This window comes from Ceratotherium simum, chromosome 24 (genome assembly GCF_057802395.1).
Source record: "Ceratotherium simum simum isolate JZ-2026a chromosome 24, ASM5780239v1, whole genome shotgun sequence".
Classification (NCBI taxonomy): Eukaryota; Metazoa; Chordata; class Mammalia; order Perissodactyla; family Rhinocerotidae; genus Ceratotherium; species Ceratotherium simum.
The window spans coordinates 6,248,680-6,270,790 of record NC_141923.1 but is presented as its reverse complement, the minus strand read 5'-3'; the positions used below and the strand labels follow the sequence as shown (position 1 = coordinate 6,270,790).

At 55.2% G+C, this 22,111-nt stretch overlaps 1 protein-coding gene across 6 annotated transcripts in view; it reads left to right on the top strand.

Moving 5' to 3' along the window:
- Positions 1-22,111, top strand: part of EVL (Enah/Vasp-like) — a 161,722-nt gene that overhangs the window by 139,109 nt on the left and 502 nt on the right. For 4 of the 6 annotated variants that reach the window (XM_087447951.1, XM_087447954.1, XM_087447956.1 and 1 more), the window contains 10 exons: positions 2,030-2,088; positions 3,778-4,007; positions 4,788-4,909; positions 9,079-9,139; positions 13,010-13,073; positions 15,402-15,468; positions 15,564-15,626; positions 19,374-19,440; positions 20,132-20,189; positions 21,143-22,109. In XM_087447951.1, the coding sequence (XP_087304077.1) occupies positions 2,030-2,088; positions 3,778-4,007; positions 4,788-4,909; positions 9,079-9,139; positions 13,010-13,073; positions 15,402-15,468; positions 15,564-15,626; positions 19,374-19,440; positions 20,132-20,189; positions 21,143-21,201 (850 nt within the window). In that variant the 3' untranslated portion in view covers positions 21,202-22,109. Of the gene's footprint in view, positions 1-2,029; positions 2,089-3,777; positions 4,008-4,787; positions 4,910-9,078; positions 9,140-13,009; positions 13,074-15,401; positions 15,469-15,563; positions 15,627-19,373; positions 19,441-20,131; positions 20,190-21,142; positions 22,110-22,111 lie in introns of those variants that run through there. The other 2 variants (XM_087447953.1, XM_087447955.1) reach the window with 2 other exon arrangements.

Sequence of the window (22,111 nt, the reverse complement as noted above, 5' to 3'; positions counted from 1 at the left end):
CTAGCCTCTCAGGAATATAGCACCTTGCAGTTTACAAAAGGGTTTTACACGTTTTGTCTCTTTTTAATCCTCACACTAACCCTCAGGGGTTGTTATTACTGGCACTGTTTCTCACGTGAGCCAGCTGAGGCTCAGAGAGTGAAATGGATTTGCCCAAAGTAGCCAGGAGTTAGAGGCAGGACGAGGACTGGAAGCCTGGTCTGGCCCCAGCTCAGCTCTCTGCCGGGTCCCAGGGCTGCCTCCACCCAGAAAAGGGCCTGAGTGAGCTCCTCCAGACTCAAGGAATGAATGTACAGGGGTACCAGGGTCCTAAACAGATCGTTCAGTTGCTCTCTCAGAATTGGTTCAGCACCACACTGCGTTATCTTAACCCACGACCCACATCCAAGGTGCCCAAGGCCGCTGACAGCTGAAGGTGGCTCAGTTTTGCCTGCAGTCCACTGTCATGGGCCAGAGCACTCCCTGAAGGTCAGTCTGTGAACTTGACCTGAATCATACCTGCTGTTTAAATATTTCCAAAAGTCCTCATTTTGCAGAGGGTTTCTAAGCATATGGCTCCTGCTGGGGAGGTTGGAATTTTGGGTGATGTTTTGGCAGTTTGTGTGTGTGAGGAAGATCAGCCCTGAGCTAACATCCATGCCAATCCTTCTCTTTTTGCTGAAGAAGATTGGCCGTGGGCTAACATCCATGCCCCTCTTCCTCTTTTTTTTTTTTCCCACATGGGACGCTGCCACAGCATGGCTTGACAGGCGGTGTATTGGTGTATGCCCGGGATCTGAACCCACACCGCCAGCATTGGAGTGCGCCAGCACTTAACCACTATGCCACGGGGCCAGCCCCTGTTTTGGCAGTTTGGATGGAGAAGCTAATGCAGATGCTGGGAGCTTTTCAAACACCTTTAAGGCCAAAAGGGTCTTTTCCTGTTTTTTAGGTATCAGGTGTAATCCTTCATGAGAACCCATGAAACAGGTGTTGTTGTGCTTATTTTACAGGGAAGAGTCTGAGGCCCAGGAAAGGGAATTGACTTACCTGTGATCACAAAGCCATGAATCCCAGAGCAGGACCCAGAAGGCTCTGTACCTCTAGATAGTCTGCAGTAAACTCGGGGTCCCTTTTGACCTTTGTCTAAGATGAGAGCAGCTGGACAAGATTCCTGTATTTGTTCCCTCACAAAGCACTTAGCCACTGCTGTGTGCCAGACACGGTGCCGGCACCAGAGAAACACCAGCTCGCTGTAGGCACATGGCCTGCAACCCACTGCTGGCCTCCAGGGCCGCAGACACCCGGGCCCCGTGCTCCCTTAGCAGGCACTTAGAGTTGGCTCCACACCAGCTGAAGCCTTGCTGCCACCCCTCCTGCTCCGGCAACTCAGTCCCTGTCTGTGGATACGTTTATGGGTCAGTGTGCTCACTCGACCAGCCTTTACTGGCACCCTGAGGCCACTCTGCCATAAGGAGCTAGGACGTTAGTTCCCACTGGGGTACACAGAGCGTTGCATTGCAGCGTACCAAATGGCCCTCTAAATGGAGGCCAGGCCTGCGGCTGGATCTGTGGTGAAAAGAATGAGGACGTGCAGCCATAGTGTCCACTTCTGACAACGAACAATGCCTGAAAATTGTTCCAGGGAACTTAGCCAGGTGCAATAAGAATGGGTGGTCCTGGGGTCGGATAGGCCCCCAAAGCCAGATGAGCCCATCCAGCCTAGGGAAAAGCTTGGTCACTCGGCCAGATGGTCACCCAAGCCTTCGTGAGGGGCTTCCTGTTCACGCGTGCCTGAGACTCAGATGGCTGCCACGCTCACCTGTTGGGGACCTTGAACCAGTCACATGCCCTGCCTCTATTAAGTAGGGGCACGAAGCCCAGCGTGGGATGAGGGGAGCTCACTGCCAAGCCCCCAGCCGAGGGTGTACAGGGGGCTCTCAGGGAGTGCTGGCGAAACCTGACGCTAATGCCCGGGCTCCGTGGACACAGAGCCACACTGTTCTCAGCTCCGAGAAGTCAGACCAGCTCTGCTGTTGTTGCTTTTCAGACAAGTGATGGAGCAGCAGCAGCGTCAGGAATCTCTCGAGAGAAGAACCTCAGCCACAGGTGAGAGCCCCCTGCTTCCCTTACCTGTGCCCGGTTGGCAGCCCCTTCACTTGGATGGTGCCAGGGGCATGTTGGGCCCTCTGTGAAGAGCTGCTGGTTACATAGGTCTCAAAGTGTGGCAGTCACGTCTGATGAAAGTAGGGGACAAAGAACAGAGCAGAGAGTGGGAGATTAGCTCAGCTTGGTCTGGCCCCTGCCCACCACTCATTCCCTGAGCACCTGCCACATCTCGGGCACTGTGCTAAGGGTGAGGACACAGCGATGCACGAGGCAGATGCCCTGGGGAGCCCACTGTCCAGTTAGGGAGACACTGGATCATCACAGAGCACACGAGCTGACCAAGTGAGGCTCAAAGGTACACAGAGGAGAGCCCGACCGCCCTGGGGTCAGTCCTGAACGTTGGCCGGGACTCAGCACAGTAAAGTAGGAGTAGGGTTGTCTGCAAAATTGCAATGTTGATTAGTAAGTATAGCACTTCATAACTTAGAGAGTGCCTTCATATGCTTTGTCTTGCTTAATTCTCTCAAACGCCCTGGGAAGTAAGCAGGTGAATGTTATCCTGTTTTACTTATGAGAAAACCAAGCCCCGGCTGGTTGCAGGAGCCCCTGCTGGTGAAAATGCTGGCTGATACCACCCCCTCTCGGCCTCCTGCTCCTGCTCTGGTCCACCCTGTGCATTTCTAATGCACGTCTGACCCTGACACCACGTCACCCCTACCCCATCACTCCTGAACAGCTGGGCTCCTTAGCAGGCCTGCAGGTGCACAGGCCTGGTTACTGCAGACATCCTGCCTAGGCCTCCCCTCCTGGTGTCTCCCTTCAGTTCCTCCAGTGCCTCTCAGGCTCCTCCTATCCTCTTCCTCCTTCCTCGCACTCACTGCCCCTTCACTGAACTGGACTCGTGCTCTTCTGTCGTGCCCTAGCATAGTCGGCACTCCCTAAGAAGGTCTTCCATGAGCTTCTGGCCAGGTTGGAGCTGTGCTCCCTGTGCCAGGATGGCATTGTGTGCCTGTTCTTGGTAGCACTTGTCAGCCTGCCACAGTAACGATTGTGCATTCATCTGTGAGTGGTTGACTGTTTCCCCACCAGGCCACAAGCACCGTTTCTCCCCGGTGCCTGGCACAGTGCCAGGCACACAGTGGCGGCTCAGTGTGGGATGGAGGGTTGGTTGGAGGGATGGACAGGGAGCAGGGGACTGCCCAGCACTCACCATTGCTCCCTGACATATGCCCCAGTCAGCCCTGTGACCCACAGTTACCTGCCACAGTCCCCAAAGGCCAAGGGTCAGTCACAGTCACATCTCAGCGACCAACTCTGCCAATGCCTAGGATGGTTGTAGGTACTGAGAAGGAACAGAGAAGGAAAAAAAGGTACAATTAGTGCCACCAAAGAGCTTCCTCTCCCGCTGGGAAACCATGATTGGAGGAAGAGAAAGTTAGCTGAGCTCAAGGAGTATTAAGCAAGTATGTGACCTTATGGGTTGGGCCAGGTCCCAGAATTCTGGGGAGACCAGCGTAGGGAGTGACTAGATCAGTGCCAAGTGCATCCCATGGGGGCTTCCTGGAAGAGGCAACCTTAAGCTGTTCCTTGTTCCTCATCCCTCAGAGAGCAGGCTGCCCTCTGTCCCTCCTCCCAGGGAAGCACCAGCTAGGGGCTGGGGACTGATTGAGCCCCACTGTTGTGTTTCAGGACCCATCCTCCCACCAGGGCACCCCTCATCTGCAGCCAGCGCCCCCCTCTCATGTAGCGGGCCTCCACCCCCACCCCCACCCCCTGTCCCGCCTCCACCCACAGGGGCCACCCCCCCTCCCCCACCCCCACTGCCAGCCGGAGGAGCCCAGGGTACCAGCCACGACGAGAGCTCTGTGTCAGGACTGGCCGCTGCCCTGGCTGGGGCCAAGCTGAGAAGAGTCCAGCGGGTAAGTGTCCCCGGGCACAGGTGGATGGCTGGGGGACTGGTTTCTCACTGCGCAATGGATAGAGCCTTCCCTCATCTGCAAGACACGGAGCAAAGCACTGCCCTCCCCCAACCTAGACAACACCTCTGCCGATTGTTGTTAAATGAGAAAACGTATGAGATAGCATTGTGTGAACCATAAGTTTATATGGTTTCAGTTATTTAAATTGACCGTCACAAGCGGGGCAAGAAATATTTCCCCCTTTATAGCTCAGGAAACTGAAGCACAGATGTTTAAGCAATTTGTTCAAGTCATGCAGTTTATCAGTTGCAGAGTTTGGACTTGGGCCCTGGGTCCTGTGAATTTAAGTCCATCTCTCTTTCCACTGTACCAGGTTCTGTCATGGAAGTCAATTCCATCAGGCTCAGCTTTTCTTCCCTAGCCCTTCCACAAATGTCCTAGAAGGTGGAACTTCTGGAATAGGCTGAGTGTGGCTGTGGTTCTAAGAACACTTCTTCCCAGAGTTGCGTCTCTTCCCCTCTCCCATTACACTGGTCTTGGCAAGGGCCCTGACTGAGCCAGTAGACCTGGGGAGTGGCTGTTAACTGTGTGACCAGCCAGTCCTGGTCCTGCTCTGGTCTCTGGGGGGGGGAGATTGGATGAGATGACCCTTCCCTCGGGTCTCTTCCAGCACTGCCGTGATGGGAAGCACACGTCTGCATTCACACACGTCCCCGTCACCCCCTCAAGTAGTGTCCTGTCACAGACACCAGACTTAAACACTGCACCCTTTCCCCTTAGCCAGAAGATGCATCTGGAGGCTCCAGTCCCAGCGGGACCTCCAAGTCTGACGCCAACCGGGCGAGCAGCGGGGGTGGAGGAGGAGGCCTCATGGAAGAAATGAACAAACTGCTGGCCAAGAGGTGGGTGTTTAGGCTTCCCCAAACTCAGCTCTTGTCGGGAACGCCTGGGCCTCAGCATGGAGCAGAGAATCCGTTGTCACCTGGGTTAGCCAATCAGCGGAACTGCTAATCAAGGTCTCCCTTCTCAAGGGATCAATCTGAGGCATCGGGACAAAAGGAGTCCTCTAAATCCTTCTTCATTTCAGTGTAGCAAGTGTGTAATGAAGCATCTTCCACGTACCAGCCCTGTCCTGAGCAGAGAGAAATTTGGAGATAATTTCAGAGAGAGAGATTGAGAGAGAAAAGAGGAGTGTTGCCTGCACTTAGGATTCCAGCATAAACAAGATGTGGTCCCAGTGCTCGAGCTGCTCAGAGTACAGCATGGTGAATGCCTTATGAGGGGGCCAGTCCTCCAGGGGCTGTGATGGAGGACACAGGAAAAGGAATTAGGAAGTGGCAGGAGCCTAGAGGACATGAGCCCTAGGAGATGGAAGAACAGTTCCATCCGCATCACGGTTGGGCTCTGGGGCCGGGGGCTTCTTCATCCACTTCTCCATCCACACCAGCAGATATGGCTCTAGCTTGCCCAAGGCCATCAGCCTGTCAATGGCTCGTGGTTGTGTGTTTTTTTTTCCAAATGAAACCTAAGCATGTGGAGAGATCAGACAGCTCCTTCTCAGAAGAATTGCAAAGCTTGGATTTTACTTGTAAGTGTCGCATGGCAGCAGGAATGCGCTGACTTAGGTTACTGATGCCATAGCTCACCTGGGCACCAGAGGGCCCAGGAGCCGGCCTCACCTGTCAGAATGCTCCTTATTGTCCAAGAAAAGCAATGGCAGGAGCCTTCCTCCAACAGTGACCCTGCTGTCTTCTCTCACTCTCTGGGCTCTTCCTGCTGCCCTCCAAGTCGCTAACCCTGAGTGTGAACTCGCTGTGTGCCTCGGGTTTTCAGCTCATTAAATCCACACAGCTCTGCGAGGAGGAAGAGGGAAACAGAGACCCACAAAGTGCACGTAGCCGGTCTGGCGCTTCATGGCAGGGCCGAGCCACTTTTCCTGCCCAGGGCCTCTGTGCACAGGGCAAGGGACAGCACAGCAGGGAGCCCACCACAAGTGCAGAGGGAGCAGTGAGGTTGATCCACAGCACCAGCCTTTCCTGAGCCTCCAGCTGGACCTGAGCATACATAGGTAACCAAGACAGGGGACAGACTGGTGAGCAGTTGTCATACAGCAATGCCTAGAGGTGTGCAGGGTGACCGTGGCTGCACAACAGTGGGAATAGCTCCCTGGGGGAGAGAGCCAGGAGGGCTTCACAGAGGAAGTTTCCCATGTGCTCAGCCTTGAAGGTCGAGAACAATTCTCTGAGCTGAGGTGGGAGAGGAGAGCAGTCCATGCAGAGAGAAGAGCAGAGGTGTGGTGGGCAGTGTCAATATACCTGGGGAGGCTGAGGCGTCCACTGTGCCTAGAGCAGGGGTCACAGAGGAGATTGACCAGAAGTCAGGCTGAAAGAGAGCCTCATTGTGCAAGCGCATCGGGTGCCATCTCAGAGAGGTGAACGGGGCCTCCTGTAAAAATAGATGTTTTTCGAAAAGAAAATACTCACGCTTTCCCCAAGTCCAAAACTAATCCTTTAACAATAACAGCTTGGCTTCGATGGTTTAAACCAAATGGAGAGGAAGTTCCTGAGAACAGGAAAAAGCCGGTGTTGCCAGGAGCCAGTGAGACGCCCAGATGCTGGTGGAGAGTCAAGGCCCTACCAAGAATAAACGTACTTTGCACAACCCAGCGAGGATTAATCAAGTTGCTCTTTGAAATCCCCCTTGGTGATGGATGTTAGATGGAGTTGACAGTGAGAATGCCCTTGCAGGCCCATTCTTTTTTTTTTTTTTAAAGATTTTATTTATTTATTTTTTTCCCCCCAAAGCCCCAGTAGATAGTTGTATGTCATAGCTGCACATCCTTCTAGTTGCTGTATGTGGGACGCAGCCTCAGCATGGCCGGAGAAGTGGTGCGTCAGTGCGCGCCCGGGATCCGAACCCTGGCCGCCAGCAGCGGAGCTCGCGCACTTAACCGCTAAGCCACGGGGCTGACCCTAGGCCCATTCTTTTAATGAAGGTTCTCACAGATGTTCTGCTCCTCCCTCTGAGGGCTGCAGTTGAGTCTTTGTCCCAGCAGTGGAGCCCAAGAGGGAAAATCAGTATTGCTGAGAGCTGCTCTGTGCTGAGCGCTTTCACAAACATTTCACATTGAATCTTCACAGGACTGGAATGGCCTGGGCTGCTTTGTATTTTTAAATGATTAAATGCTGGCTCTGGGTAGGAATAGAATGTTGTGGGGCACAGGGGCAGTGGGCAGGCTGGTGAGGAAACTGTTGCAGTCCAGAAGAGATGATGGTGGCTTGTACTCAGTCTTGGAAGTAAAGATAGGAAAAAGACAGATTTGAAATAAAATGTGGGTAGAATTGACCAGGCTTGACTGTTGTGAGGAAGAAGTTGGCGTCAAGGATGATCTCTGGGTTTCTGGGAGGAGCGATAGGTGGGTAGACCTGTGCTACTTGAGATGAGAAGACTGAAGGAGGCCCCTGTGTGGCTATGGTGTGGGGCCCGTCACTTGACTGGTGACAGCCAGCCAGCGGCCCCTCACACTCATCAGGCCAGCTTCTCTCTTGATGGGCAGCTTACCTCCTGAGTTTTGAGAGTCATATGCTCTGGCAGCTTCACAGAGTTGAAGATCCTCAAAGACATGTTAAGGGTCTACATGTGTAGATTTGAGAGTTAGCCAGATATGGGTGACCACTGAGGCCAAAAAGTATGTGTGAGTTTTTAGAGTATATGGAAAGAGCCTTTTTTTTTTTTCCCCCAAAGCCCCAGTAGATAGTTGTATGTCATAGTTGCACATCCTTCTAGTTGCTGTATGTGGGACACTGCCTCAGCATGGCTGGAGAAGCGGTGCATCAGTACATGCCCAGGATCCGAAGCCGGGCCGCCAGCAGTGGAGCGCGCGCACTTAACCACTAAGCCACAGGGCCAGCCCTTTTTTTGTTTTTCATTTTTTTGTGTGTGAGGAGATCAGCCCTATGCTAACATCTGCTAATCCTCTTTTTTTTTTTTTTTTTGCTGAGGAAGACTGGCCCTGGGCTAACATCTGTGCCCATCTTCCTCTACTTTGTTTTTTTTTTTTTTAAAGATTTTATTTATTTATTTTTCCCTCCAAAGCCCCAGTAGATTGTCGTATGTCATAGTTGCACATCCTTCTAGTCGCTGTATGTGGGACGCGGCCTCAGCATGGCCGGAGAAGCGGTGCGTCTGTGCACGCCCGGGATCCGAACCCGGGCCGCCAGCAGCGGAGCCCGTGCACTTAACCGCTAAGCCACGGGGCCGGCCCTCTTCCTCTACTTTGTATGGGACGCCGCCACAGCATGGCCCGCCAAGCAGTGCGTCCGTGTGCACCCGGGATCCGAACCGGCGAACCCCGGGCCGCTGCTGCAGCGGAGCGCGCACTTAACCACTTGCGCCACCAGGCCGGCCCAGAAAGAGACTTCTTACCTGTGGGGGAAAGGCATGAATTGACTATAGGGCATCAGTTTGAGCTTATTCAGGTTCTTGCTGGTGTTCCAGATTGGGGAGGGTGCGGCTGGGTAACTGAGCTCCAAGATAGGAGGAGCTTTAGGATAAGAGAGAAAGGTTTCTTCCCCCCTCCCACAAAGTGGTGGGGTGGGCTTACCCAAGACAGTCAGACTACAGACGGGATGCTCCCGCAGCCCCGACCTGTGACAGACTGCAGCCCAGAGGGGCACCTCTCCCTGTCCCACGTGGCCAGGCCTTGAGCATCCTGCAAGAACAGCTGCCACCCAGCCAACGCCCAGCCCCCTAGGGAACCTGGACAGGGCGCAAACCAACGTCCTCCAGCCCTCAGGTGCTGTAAACAGAGATGGCAGTGTCCCCCAGGCCCCTTCCTCTCTGCCTGGGCCACTTTTCTGTCTGCGGTCATGGGACGAGCACAGAAGGCCTGGACACTCAGCCAGGCATTGCCATGGACCAGACAGGGGCTTGGACAAGTTGCCTCCTTCACTCAAAATAAGGGTCAGATCCCAGCACAGGAACCTCTGAGGACCAAGCTGTGTCCGGCACAGGAGACATCAGTGTGAACACCTTCAGGAGCTGATGTCTGTCTTCTTTCTCCTTGTGTTAGGAGAAAAGCAGCCTCCCAAACAGACAAGCCGGCTGATAAAAAGGAAGATGAAAGCCAAACGGTAAGCAAAGCCCACCCCTCGCCCACCTCACCAGTGTGAGTAGACCAGGAAGGCTCTCTGGCCCCATGCCAGGCCTTGGGGCACCGAGATGCACCTGGTTTGGACATACGTGTGACAGATACTTCCCTGGGTGATTTAAAGGAGGGCAGGGGGACATGCGGGGTGGGAAGGTGGGGAGGGCAGGAGGGGTCAGGGACGGGACAGGAGCGCCAGTGGACCCCTCACGCCGTCACCACAGTCACCACAGCACCGTTGGCAGGCCTGCGCTCACTGAGTGTCTGGCAGACACTGCTCTGCTCTGGAGTGCACAGCCTTGCCCGGGAGTCAGGTAAGACAGAGAAGCAGAGTCCAGCCCAGGGGTGCCGTGAGGGAAAAGGCTGGAGCCTGGCAGGCACAGAGGGACCACACAGACAGACCCCAGCCTTCTCAGGGATGTGGAGGTCAGAGAGTGCGCTCACAGTAGGGAATGTCTGCTGCAAGACCAGGGCGGTTTTTATTTTCAAATTCTGTCTGTTCTTAGAGACTCCACTTGAGTCCATCGATTCCAGCAGGAGCTGCCGGTGAGCTGGGTGGAGGAGGCAGGACTCGCGCTCTTGTCTTTAGTGGGCGTCCTGGAGCCCAGTCTGGCCGCACTTAGCTCCAGGCATCAGCTCCACTTAGGGTGGCTGATTCTCTTTTCCTCTAAGTTTTTTCTATAAAAATAGACTCCTATTGAAACTGCTAAGTTTAGACCTTAACTAGAAATGGCATACAGGTTACATCTCAGTGGCAGGAGGAGACAGAAGTAGTACAACCACCAGGTACCAGTACACACTTACTGACTTATCTCCCCCACCAGCAGGGTGAGGCTAACCTGGGGTGACCCCTGGGCTCCAGCCCTGCCAGCCCATTTTCCCTTCCTCTGATCCCCACACGTGGGCATGTGCCATCCCCTCGGCCCCACCAGCTAATTCCTCCTCACCCTGCACTTCTCTGCATAAACATTACTCCCTGAAAAAGAGCCTCCCAGACACCGGGGCTAGGTAAGCCTCCCCCGTACTTGATCCCTAGCCCCCACCCCATTCTTCTCCTCATGCCCTCAGCACATGTGTTTCTCTTGTTCAGACTCGGTCTTTCCTGCTGGATCCTAAGCCCTGTGAGAGCCAGGCCTCAGGATTCCACTGTCCCCATGCCTTGCGCTGAGTATGGAGTTCATCCAACTAACTCACCACGAGTTTCCTTTTTTTTTTTTTGGTGAGGAAGGTCAGCCCTGAGCTGACATCTGCCAATCCTCCTCTGGTTTGTTGTTTTGTTTTGTTTTGTTTTTTGTTTTCTTTTGCTGAGGAAGACTGGCCCTGGGCTAACATCCTAGCCCATCTTCCTCCACTTTATATGGGACGCCGCCACAGCATGACTTGACAAGCGGTGCTCTGGTGCGCGTCCGGGATCCGAACCGGCGAACCCCGGGCCGCCGCAGCGGAGCACGCGCACTTAACCGCTTGCGCCACCAGGCCGGCCCCATCACCACGAGTTTCTAAAAGTGCAGAGGCCTGTCTGGCCGGGAGCACATGATAATCCCAGGTACCGGAAGGCTGTGGCCTCGCTTCGGCCAGCAGCATCAGAGCTCTCCAGTTAGCGCCGGTGCTTCTCAGGCAGCTGCTGGTGCTTCCCAGCCCCCGTCCACGCAGGCTCCAAGAAGAGTGGGTTCGAATCCCAGGGACTTCCGGAAGAAACCTTCAACCCTAAGGGTGTTCTTTCCTCTGCCCCCACTTTTTCTTTTTCTTTCTTTCTTTCTTTCTTTCTTTATTTTTTGTGTGTTTGTGTGAGGAAGATCGGCCCTGGGCTAACATCCGTGCCCATCTTCCTCCACTTTATATGGGACGCCTGCCACAGCATGGCCTGACAAACAGTGCATCAGTGCACGCCTGGGAACTGGACCAGCGAATGCCAGTCCGCCGCAGTGGAGTGCGTGCACTAAACCGCTACGCCAGCGGGCCAGCCTCTTTTCTTTCCTTTTTTAATAGGCTTCCTGGTCACTGCTAGTTTGCCTTGGTCCCACATGCAGTCAGGAGGCCCCTTCCCACACCCGGGACGAGCCTCTTGCAAGAGCAGGGGCTAGGAGAGCTCTGCACACCTGAGCGAGAGCGGTGTGGGCGGGGACACAGGCGGGCTTCTTTCTTTATCATACTTTTCAGTATTTTCCAAATTCTCTTCACTGAACACGTGCTAGGTTTATAACTAAAGGAGGACAAATAAGCGTCATTTAAAAGACAGAAAGAGCCCTGAATGTGGAGTCAGATGGCTCAGGCAGGCGGGCGCTTTGCCATCTGCTGGCCACAGGCTCCCGCTCTGAGGACCAGTTCTGCCGCACGGAAACGGTGCCCCCACGGTGCGCCTGCTTGGCAGCCCGCAGGCTGTACACAGACCCCCTGTGAGCTGCAGACCGCTGCGTGAAGGTGCCATGAGGGGCTGTGGCAGTCTTCCTCCTTGCTTGGAACTGAAGCATAACTTCCCTTTATGCGGGGAGGATTTTTATTAATTATTTTTGATTACTTAATAAATGCCATTTTCTTGATAGTGTAAAGATCTTTCCAAAATACATGTGTGTAATAATGTCAGCTTTTATTACTATTGAGTTATTCACCTCCGTTACTTGAGCATCACCACAAACTTAATCCGTGGGCAGAGCAGACATGCATTTGCCGGGCTTCGTGGATCCCTGCCCTGGGCCAGGCACTGTGTGCGTGGTGGGGATCCGGAGACGGATAGGACATGGCCACCATCCTTGAGGGAGAGGACTCAACAAACAGGCTGTTGACAAAGTGCTGAGGGCAGAGACCGGAGCCCCTTGGCTCTGGGAGTCGAGGGAGAAGTCCCTGAACCCCACCTCGACTCCCAGGAGGAGTGGTATTTGTCCTGAGCTTTAAAAGATGAGCGCGAGTTTGCAGGGCAGAGACGAGCAGCGAGCGCGTAGTGAAGAGGGCAGTGTAGGCAAAGGCACGGAGAGGTGGGCGAGCTTGGAGAACAGCTCATGTGGGTGCACGGCAGGTGGTGGTGAGAGGCGCGGGAGGGCCGCTGGGGCCGCTAGGGCTGGGGTTCTGCCTTGCCCGCCGCTCAAGCCTGGCGCCCACGAGCACTCAGGCGACGTCGGGAGCTTTTAGCAGAGCCGTGGTGAGGATAGACTTAGGTTTTAGAACTCTTTGGCTGCAACAGCGATGAACTTGTGGGCTGGTTGGGGACAGAGATAAGCTTAGATTCTTACTGCTCCCTCCTCTTTGTGAAAGAGAAGTGAAGTACGCCTGGGGCCTTCCACACCAGCTCTCTGGGACATAAGCTGTGCCCAAGGCCAGCCCTGACCCAGTCGTGCAGCCAGCACCCTCTAGGGTCACCCAGACATCTGGTCCTCACAGCAGCCAACAGAGGCGTGAGGCAGGCCTGGAGAGGGGAGGTCTCTTGGGTGGGTCCCGCCTGGCTACTCCTGTCACAGTGGACAGTGGGGCAGAAGCCCCTTGGGAACAACAGTGAGTGCTGTGCACAGCCCTGGCACACCCCAGGAGCTCTGGCCACGTTTGTCACGCTCATGAGAAGTCAAGTGGACAGTAATGGGTAGGGTTGTTTCGGGCCGTAAAGGAAGCCTGGCCTGCTGTGAGGAGCCTGTGTCTCCCTACAGCCTTCTTCTCCCCCACTTCCATGGGCTAGACCAACTCCCCACCAATATTTCGGGTTTTCATTTGTTAATATTCATTGTTTTGCTTATTATAAAAGTAACATGTTCATTAGAAAATTTGGAAAACAGGTTTTCTGGATGACCTGGTTGAAGGTTTCCTACCCCTCCCCCAACCAGCCTTCCTAAGCAGACTCTGATGGCAGAGCCTTTGTTTTCCATTTTAGGAAGAGCCGAGCACCTCTCCATCTCCAGGGAGCCGAGCAGCCAGCCAGCCGCCTAACTCCTCAGGTAAGAGGCACCGTCCTGCCCTGCACCAGGCACCAGATCCTAGAGCAGGAGGGGCTCTTCAGGAAGATGGTCTGATCTGACAGCCTCACTTTACGGATGAGCAGAGAGGACAAGAGAGACTGCGTTAGCAGGGTCTCCCTGCCGTCTTCTGCAGAAGCCCCACTCCTCTGAGCCCCAAGCCTCCTCAAGGAGCCAGAGGCAAGCTGAGCTATGGCCTTCACACAGCCCCAGCAGGGGCACGGAGGTGCTGGACCGGCTGCCTGTGCTGGCGTCCCAGGGGATGGCCTGCCTTGTCAGGGCAGCAGAGCCAGCTAGACTGTAAAGACCACCCATCCAGCTCTCTCTCGTTTTCCTATACGAGGGAAGGAGCTCGCCTGCCAGCACGTGTCAAGTGGCAGGAGATTGTGCCTAGGGCTCAGGTTCCTGGCCTTGGGCCAGGGCTTCGAAGAGGAATGTTTAGGGGCCAGCCCGGTGGCGCAAGCGGTTAAGTGCACGCGCTCTGCTTTGGTGGCCCGGGGTTCGCCAGTTCGCCTCCCGGGTGCGCACTGACACACTGCTTGGCAAGCCATGCTGTGGCGGCGTCCCATATAAAGTAGAGGAAGATAGGGCCGGCCCTGTGGCTTGGTGGTTAAGTGCGCGCGCTGCGATGCTGGCAGCCCGGGTTCGGATCCCGGGTGTGCATCGAGGCACCACTTCTCTGTCCATCCTGAGGCCGAGTCCCACATACAGCAACTAGAAGGGTGTACAGCTATGACATACAACTATCTACTGGGGCTTTGGGGGCAAAAAATAAAATAAATAAAATCTTTAAAGTAGAGGAAGATGGGCACGGATGTTAGCCCAGGGCCAGGCTTCCTCAGCAAAAAAGAGGAGGATTGGTATCGGATGTTAGCTCAGGGTTGGTCTTCCTCACAAAAAAAAAAAAAAAAACGAAGAGGAATGTTTAAATGTTGCATTCATGTCCCTGCCACATGCCAGCTATGAGTGACGTTACAGTGATCACCAGTGAGTCTTGCTCCAGCAGAAACGTGGTCCCAAATCCCCCAGTCTGAGCTCTGGGACACGAGGATGTAATTAGAAGAGTGCCTTGAGGCTGTACAGTGGGAAGACGATGCTGGGGTTGGTTGCTCAGTCATTCAACAAACATTTGTTCAGTGTCTGCTCCAAGGCAGGCCTGTGCTTTTAAGCACCATGGGGAGAGGCAGAGAGGAAATAGGCTGCCCCACCCCAGCAGAGGGAGGCTCTTGCCAGCTGTTGGCTGTCTCACTGGGGCGTAGCTCCACGCCTGCACAGGCCTTGCATCCTAATGCTCCATTGGTGTCTGCCTCCCTCGAGAGACCGCACTCCGGGCCCTCTGCTTCTCAGACAGTGCTGCCGTGGGTTCCTGACCGCGTGAACACCTCCCGTCTCAGTGGATGGGTTGGGTGTTTTCCCAGTTCAGGAGGCTGAAGCTCAGGGTGGTTAAGTGGTTTGCTGAAGCCCACATGTCTGGAACGTGGATGTGGTCCCAGCTCTCCTGCCTGCAGGCCCAGCGTGTATCCCCTGGGGTGGCTTTGAAGAGACTTGCAGTTGGCCTGCAGAGTCTCAGGGTCAGTTTGGGGCGGCCCGCTGTCCTGCTGCCCTTAGGGATGTTTCCTTCTGCCTCTCTGCTCATCTGCAAAATCATTGAATTCAGTTAAGTTCAACAAATCTCTTGAAATAAAAGGAAATATAATTTAATACCACTTAACTTAAAAAAGAAAAAGGAAAGACAAACCATCTTTCAAGCCCGGGGTGGGAAGGAGCCAGCTGCAGTGTGTGGGGAAGACCACGGAGTCAGTGGACCGTGGGTGCTCATGGGGCCACTGGGGCCTGGCCCCCAAAAGCAGTGTGGACCTGAGACTGACTGAGAGTGTCCAGGGTGAGGGGCTTCCTCTGTCCTGCTCAGCCCATTGCTGGAGTCACAGGTTGATTCTAGAAGTCCTAGTTAAGAGGTTCCCTGACCAGTTGGTTCACATTCCAAGGATAGACCCAACCATGGTGAGAGGACTCAGAAGCAGGCCACAGATCAAGGTCAGCTGGGTCCAGGGAAGGGGAGCTTGTGCCCTGAGTGGGGGAACACGGCGTGACTGCAGTGCCGTCTGCCACCCTGCGAGGGCTGCCTGGGCCAAAGGGGGCCTGAGAGGAAGGAGCCAGGTTTCAGCTCCGCTCAAACCAGACCTTCCTGACGGGGCAGCTCTGCACCCCCAGCATTGATGGGGCCTCTTGCCTGGGACGTTGAGGGCATCGGGGTGGCCACCGAGCGTCCTCTCAGCTCTGAGGCTCTTCATCCCTGAAATGAATTGACAGAGGCTGGCCGGAAGCCCTGGGAGCGGAGCAACTCGGTGGAGAAACCCGTGTCCTCGTTACTGTCCAGGTGAGCTGCCCTGGGAAGGCCTGAGCCGCGAGTCCAGTGGGGCCAAGGCGGGTGACAGCGTCAATTCACATGTCTGTTTCATTCCATTGCCGTAGAACCCCGTCTGTGGCAAAGAGCCCCGAAGCTAAGAGCCCCCTTCAGTCGCAGCCTCACTCTAGGTACCGAACAACCCCATCTCTGGGGCCTCCTTTGTCCCCTGCCCGTGACTAACACCCCCGGACCCCGGCCCAAGTCCTGTCATCTAACAGTTTGCTCTGGGGAAGGGGGATCTGTTCTTCTCTCAGCCCTGGGGAAAGGTAGGGCTGGGGGCACTTCAGGGACAGTGTGGGCCGCTCCTTCCTCTCGTCTCAGAGGGAGAGACTGAGGCCTGGGGAGGGGCGTGACCCATCCAAAGAGGCTGTGAAGTGGAGCTGAGATGGAATCCCAGCTCTAGACTCACGAATTGTGTCACTGGGCAAGCCAGGTGACCTCTCCAAGCCTCCACCCCACCCTCTAAGAAGGTCTGTTAATCCCTGCCTCACAGAACAGTTGTGTGGACAACAGCTGGACGCAGGAAGTGCTCACTGGCCATAGCTGCATCTCACAGTTCGACTGATCCTGGGACTGTCCCAGCACCCTGCCTCCCCTCCTTCCTCTGCACACAGCACACAGAGCCAGTTTTCCCCAGAGATACACTGACCATATTTCCCAAACCAAAAGCTGGTGTGGTAACAGGATGGGATGTTTGAAACTGAGGTTGCCCAAAAAGTCAGAGACAAACAGATACATAGTAACCGTAGGCCAAGTGTGGCCTGAATTTGCAGGCCTCCAGAACCCGTACTAAGCAATGCTCACCACAAATTGAAAGGAAACAGCTCTTATCACAGAGCAGGTGGCATCTGAGCCTGGTCTTGCAAAGTGAAACAAGGTGATGAGCAGAGAGAGCTCTGGCCTGGCCCTGGCAGGAATGGTGATGGCAGACGCGGGTGGACAGGGATGAGGAGGTCTTGGCAGTCAGCCAGGATTTGTCGAGGGCCTGTGGTCAGCCAAGGTCTGAGATGGGTCCTGCAGGTCCCTGCCTGCAAGGAGCTCATTTTTCTGTTGGAAAGGCCCATAGATTAGACAGCGTGGGTTCTAAGAGGTCACTATGTCTTCTGGAGAAGACATAGTGGGTCACATGGTAGACAGTGCCAGGGACAGAGGTGCTTTAGCGTGGGGGCTGGGGCAGGCCTCTCTCAGAAGTGGCGTCTGCGCTGACCGGGATGAGGAGGAGCCTGACCTGCAGTGATTGCGGGGACGGCTTCCCAAGCTGAAGGAATGTAAGTGCTGAGGCCCTGAGCCTGTAACCACCTGGCAAGTTCCAAGAAGAGAAAGCAGGCCAGTGTGGCTGGAGAGTGGTAGAGGGGGAGAGTAGAGGAAGGTGAGTTTAGAGAGATAGGAAGGAGTCACGTGATTTGGGTTTATCTGTGTGTAGGGCCCAGTCCATGAGCTTTATGTACAGGGTGCCATGATGGATGAGGGCTTTGGGCAGGTTGCTCTGGCTGTGAAGGGGGGGTGGACCGGAGTGGGACAGGAGCAAAAATGGGGCCCCGGAGGAGGCAAGGTGGCTGGGGCTGAGCCTGCAGCTCTCTTGACACTTCCTGCTGGTGGAGTAAGATGGGCTGGCAAGTTCTGAGTGGCCAAGCGTCCCTCACAGAGCAAGAACATTGTCAAGGGCATTCCCACTCGGAATGGGGCTCTCCAACTCGGAGACAATCTGTTCTCTGGTTTCACAGATGGCTCCAAAGGGGGCGTGTCGCAACAGTCCCTCTCAGGCAGTGGCCTTGCAGAGCTCACAGAGCGTGTGGGGGTTACCATCGGGTGTGCAGAGGGGGAGAACTTAGGCCAGAGAGGGGAAGCGGTTTGCCCAGGTGACCCAGAAGACCGCCGCTGGAACAGGGTCTCAAACCGACAGGACGTATGTGACCGACCCGGGGGCCTTGCGCTGGCCCTCTCTCCCCATCGGGACCCAAAATTACTTACAGACTTGTTCAGGACCATGTTTTGCCTCTTGAGTTCACCCAGGAGGGATGCCGGGAGCACTTCATTGTTCTTGTCTTTTTTATCCAAGTTTGTGCACTGAACAACTAACATTATATAGCACTCGACGTGGTTTTTTCCAGCTTTATTGAGATATAATTGACATCTACTGTTGTGTAAGTTTAAGGTGTACAACATGGTGATTGGATAATGTATATATTGTGAAATGATGGCCACAATAAGGTTACTTAACACAGCCATCACCTCACATAGTTACATTTTTTTGTATGTCTGTGGTGAGAGCTTTCAAGATCTACTTTCTCAGCTACTTTCAAGTCCACAGTACAGTATAGTTACCTCTAGTCCCCATGCTGTGCACCACACCCCCCAAACTCATTCATCTTATTGCGGGAAGTGTGCACCCTTTGGCCACCTTGCCCCATTTCCCCGACCCTCTAGCCCCTGGCAGCTGCGAGGCTACTCTGTTTCTATGAGTATGGCTTTTTTAGATTCCACATATAAGTGAGATCATGTGGTATTTGTCTTTCTCTGTCTGGCTTATTTCAATTAGCCTAATGCCCTCAAGGTCCACCCATGTTGTCACAAGCAGCAGGATTTCCTTCTTTCTCATGGCTGAGTACTATTCTATCATATGTCTGCACCACATCTTCTTTATCCATTCATCCATCTGTGGACACTCAGGTTGTTTCTGTACCTTGGCTGTTGTGAATAATGCTGCAGTGAACATGGGGTGGGCAGGTGTCTCTTCAGGATAGTGATTTCATCTCCTTCAGATATATACCCAGGAGTAGGGTTGCTGGCTCCTGTGGGAGTTCTGTTTTTAATTTTTTTGAGGAACCTCCACACCGTTTTCTGCTCTGGCTGCACCAGCATGTTGGTGTTCATGCTTATTCTCCTTAGCTGTGGAAAGCGGTCCCCGATTTCACCAGATGGTCCTAATCTGTACCATGACCCCTTGCGGCCGTGCCGTCCCTGCCAGGTCAGTGTGTGTCCGCCAGCCGTCACATCCAGAGTCCCTGTCACTGGCTCGGTTCACGTCATTTCCCTAACCCACAGGCTCCAGGCGTTCTCTCCATGTGGGCAGAGAAACTAGATCCAGAAAGCGTGCCCTTCAGCACCGTGGTCCTGTTTTAAAAGGCCAGGTGGTTAAACTAGCATTTTGCAAAGATTTTCCAGGGATGATTCATGTGCAAGAGACATTAAATTTCAAACCAGCTAACCTTAGTTTAGAAGCTTTTCGAAGAAGTACAGTCTTCCGTGAAACTGAAACCTTTGCCTCAAAAGAGCAAAACCACAGCAAGGATGTTTCCTGAAGACGCGGTTACGCACGATAGCCGCTTACCAGCCCCAGGACACTGGTTGTGTTGGAAGTGGGTGCCTTGAGGATGAGTCTTTACTGTACGATTGTTGCAATTTCGCTTTGTATGTAATGTCATTATTCCTGCTGTTCCCCAAGGCTCAGTTTAGCCGGGAACGTAGACCCCACAGAGGAGTAGCTTATCGACATTGTCTTTCCGGGGGAGGCAGCATGTGACGGGTAACGCTGTCTGCTCGCATTGCCACATCTGTGAGAGCTCCCAAGTCAGAAAATGGTTCCCCTGTTGGACCCCAAGTCTTGACTCTTGGGTTGGGAAATATGGTCACAGTATCCTTGAGACCCTCTTGAGGTAGAGTCAGGGCATTAGAGTCCTTTTCAAGTAGCTGAAGAGTGGCCGGAGGTCAAAGCAGGAAGCATTTGAAGGATGAAGGGAAGGGGCCAGTGCCTGGCCCCTGAGCAGGGAGGCCCTGGTGCACCCTGCTTGCCTTCCCTTGCTCAGCCCTCCAGCGTGACGGGTGCCTGCAGGCTCCGCCGCCCACTTTACGGCACTCTGCCGTCCTCTCCCCAGGATGAAGCCGGCGGGGAGTGTGAATGACATGGCCCTAGATGCCTTAGATTTGGACCGGATGAAACAGGTGAGCGTGACCTTTCCTGAGAGGCTGTGAAGGAGCCAGAGGCTGGGGACAGTCTCAGGTCCGCATGGGCAGACAGGCCCAGTGGGGCCCACGTGGCTGCCAGAAGTCAGTCAGGGAACCAGAAGTGGAGGAAGGGGCCGGCCCTGTGGCTTGGTGGTTAAGTGCGCGCGCTGCGATGCTGGTGGCCCGGGTTCGGATCCCGGGTGTGCATCGAGGCACCACTTCTCCGTCCATCCTGAGGCCGAGTCCCACATACAGCAACTAGAAAGATGTGCAGCTATGACATACAACTATCTACTGGGGCTTTGGGGGGAAAAAATAAAAAAAATAAATAAAATCTTTAAAAAAAAAAAAAAAAAGAAGTGGAGGAAGGGAGTGCCCACGTGCAGCATTCGTCCCCAGCTCCTGCCACCATCAGGACACAGGTTCCCTCTGCCCTTCTGGGCACTCCCAGCCTCCTGTGGGGCTGTCTCCTCCAGGGCCTCCCTTGGTTTCTCCAGAGTGTGCCTGAGGTGTGGGAGTCAGCAGGACCTGCCAGAGGTCCCATCCCCATTTCACACTCCCTCCTTCCCCTGGCTTGGGGCATGGGTGAGGGTGACGGCCGAGATTCCAGAGGGAGGCCCAGGGTGCCCCTACCCCTGCGGACACACAACCCCCAGCAAGACCAGCTCCCCCTCTCTGCTGCCAACAGGAGATCCTCGAGGAGGTGGTCCGAGAGCTTCACAAAGTAAAGGAGGAGATCATCGACGGTGAGTGGAGGGCCCTCCCTGGGGCCGGGGCTGCACCGGGGATCCTTGAGAGAGGCCAGAGCTGCTGTCACCTGGGGCTGCCAAGCATGGAGCCAGGATGGGCCAGCAAGCCTGCGGTTTTGTCCTTAGGAGGTGTCCTTCTCCCTCCTGATGCCCATTGCTCATTGAGTAACTGAGGCTCAGACAAGTTAAGTGACTTGCCTAAGCATACGCACATAAATCTGCACATAAATCTGAGATCTTCCCTCCCTGTGTGGCTTCCCGGGGAGGAGCCGTGGTGAGTGCCCGGAAGGGAGAGGGACCCGAGAGTGCATTCCAAAGCCAGGAGCAGCCACCGCAGCCTGAGTGATCTGTTCTTTGTTTATTTCAGTGTCTGTGGACTTAGATTACCACCTCCCATCACTGGGTTTGGGGTTATGAGGGCAACTGCTGCCTTCCCGGGGATTTAGAGGGACCAAGAAGCCACAGAACGGCCTTTGGGCCTGACCTGGTTCACAGCCTGCTTGGCCCTGGGCTAGGGGAGCAGCCTCTGGCTCCAGAGGGCAGGGGCTCAGACGTCACAGTGAATCACATCCGTCCTTCCGGTTCCCACCAGAGCCTTTGATGCGCAGGCTCAGATCCAGAGCCAGAGGAAAAGGAAAGGTTTGGGCAGGTCTGGCTCAGCCCCGGGACAGGGCGTTGAGGCGCAGCCTGAGCCACCCACCCCCTACCCAAACAGAGGCAGGGGATGAGGTCACAGCTAGGGTGGGCAGGTGGGCCTGGCCCCCAGGGCATCAGAGGTGACCTGGGAAAGAGAGGGTTCCATGAACTCAAAGCAGTGGGCGCTGGCATCAGAGGGCTGCTTGGACTCTGGAGAGAGAGAGGAGGCCGGAGGGGAGCCTGCCTGGGATACCCACAGACCCAGACCCCCTACCCAGAGCTGGGTGACCAGGCTACCCCCATCCTTGTCCCAGCAGAGAGAACTTGGTTCCTGTTTGTCCAGTCCCCCTACAGGCCCAGGCTGGGCAGATAAGGAGTTAATGAATGAAGAGAGTGAGACAGAGCCGGAGCCAAAAAGGAGTCACAGAGGCCAACTATTAACTCTGCTTTATTGCTGGTGCCCCCACCTAGGAGGGCTGCCTGTGGCCAGAGCTGGTGTGGGGCCAGCAGCTCGGCTGCCCAGCCAGCCTGTCTGCCGAGGGATGGAGGCAGTGGCGGGGGTGGGAAACATGTCTCCGGGCCTCAGTGTCCCCTTCACCACAAATGGAAGCTGCCTGGCGGGCAGGCGGCGGAGCGGGCCATGGGAAAGCATGGGCAAGCGGGGGCCCCGAAAAACATCCCCTCGTGACTTGAGCCCTCAGCTTTCTCCTGACCTTTGGCTCCAAGCCCAGTGGGGTCTCTCTGGGGAAAGGCCCAAATTTGGGGGAGCACTCTGAGGGGTGGGGACAGGAGGAAGCTGGGGAGAAGAGCAGGAGAAGCCCCTGGCCCTCCCTGGAGGGGAAGGAGCTCAGGGCAGGGCAGGACAGGAGCCGTCCACCACGCTCAAGGCCAGGGACTTCCTGCTGTCACGTCAGGGGAGGGGCTCCCGGGTCCTCCAGGCGGAACCGGGTTGCCCATCTGTCCAGGGCTCCGGGTGCCCACCGGCCCCTCACCAGCTCCGAAGCTGTGGGCAGGTCACACCCCCCCAGCCTCAGGTCATCCTCTAACAGGGAGGGGGCAGCACCGCCCTTGAGGGATTGCCAGCTCAGGAAATGGTAGATGAGACCCACAGGGGCTTTGCTGTCACCCCAAGAACTGGGGTGGGAGCCTGCGTGGGACTCTCAGGAGACAGAGCTGGGCAGACACCAGGAAGGACCTCACCAGGGGTGTAGGGACAGGGCCCTGTGGAGGAGCGCGCTGGGCTTGTGCCCCTGCACCTGAGCGTTCCTCTCCTGTCCTGTCCC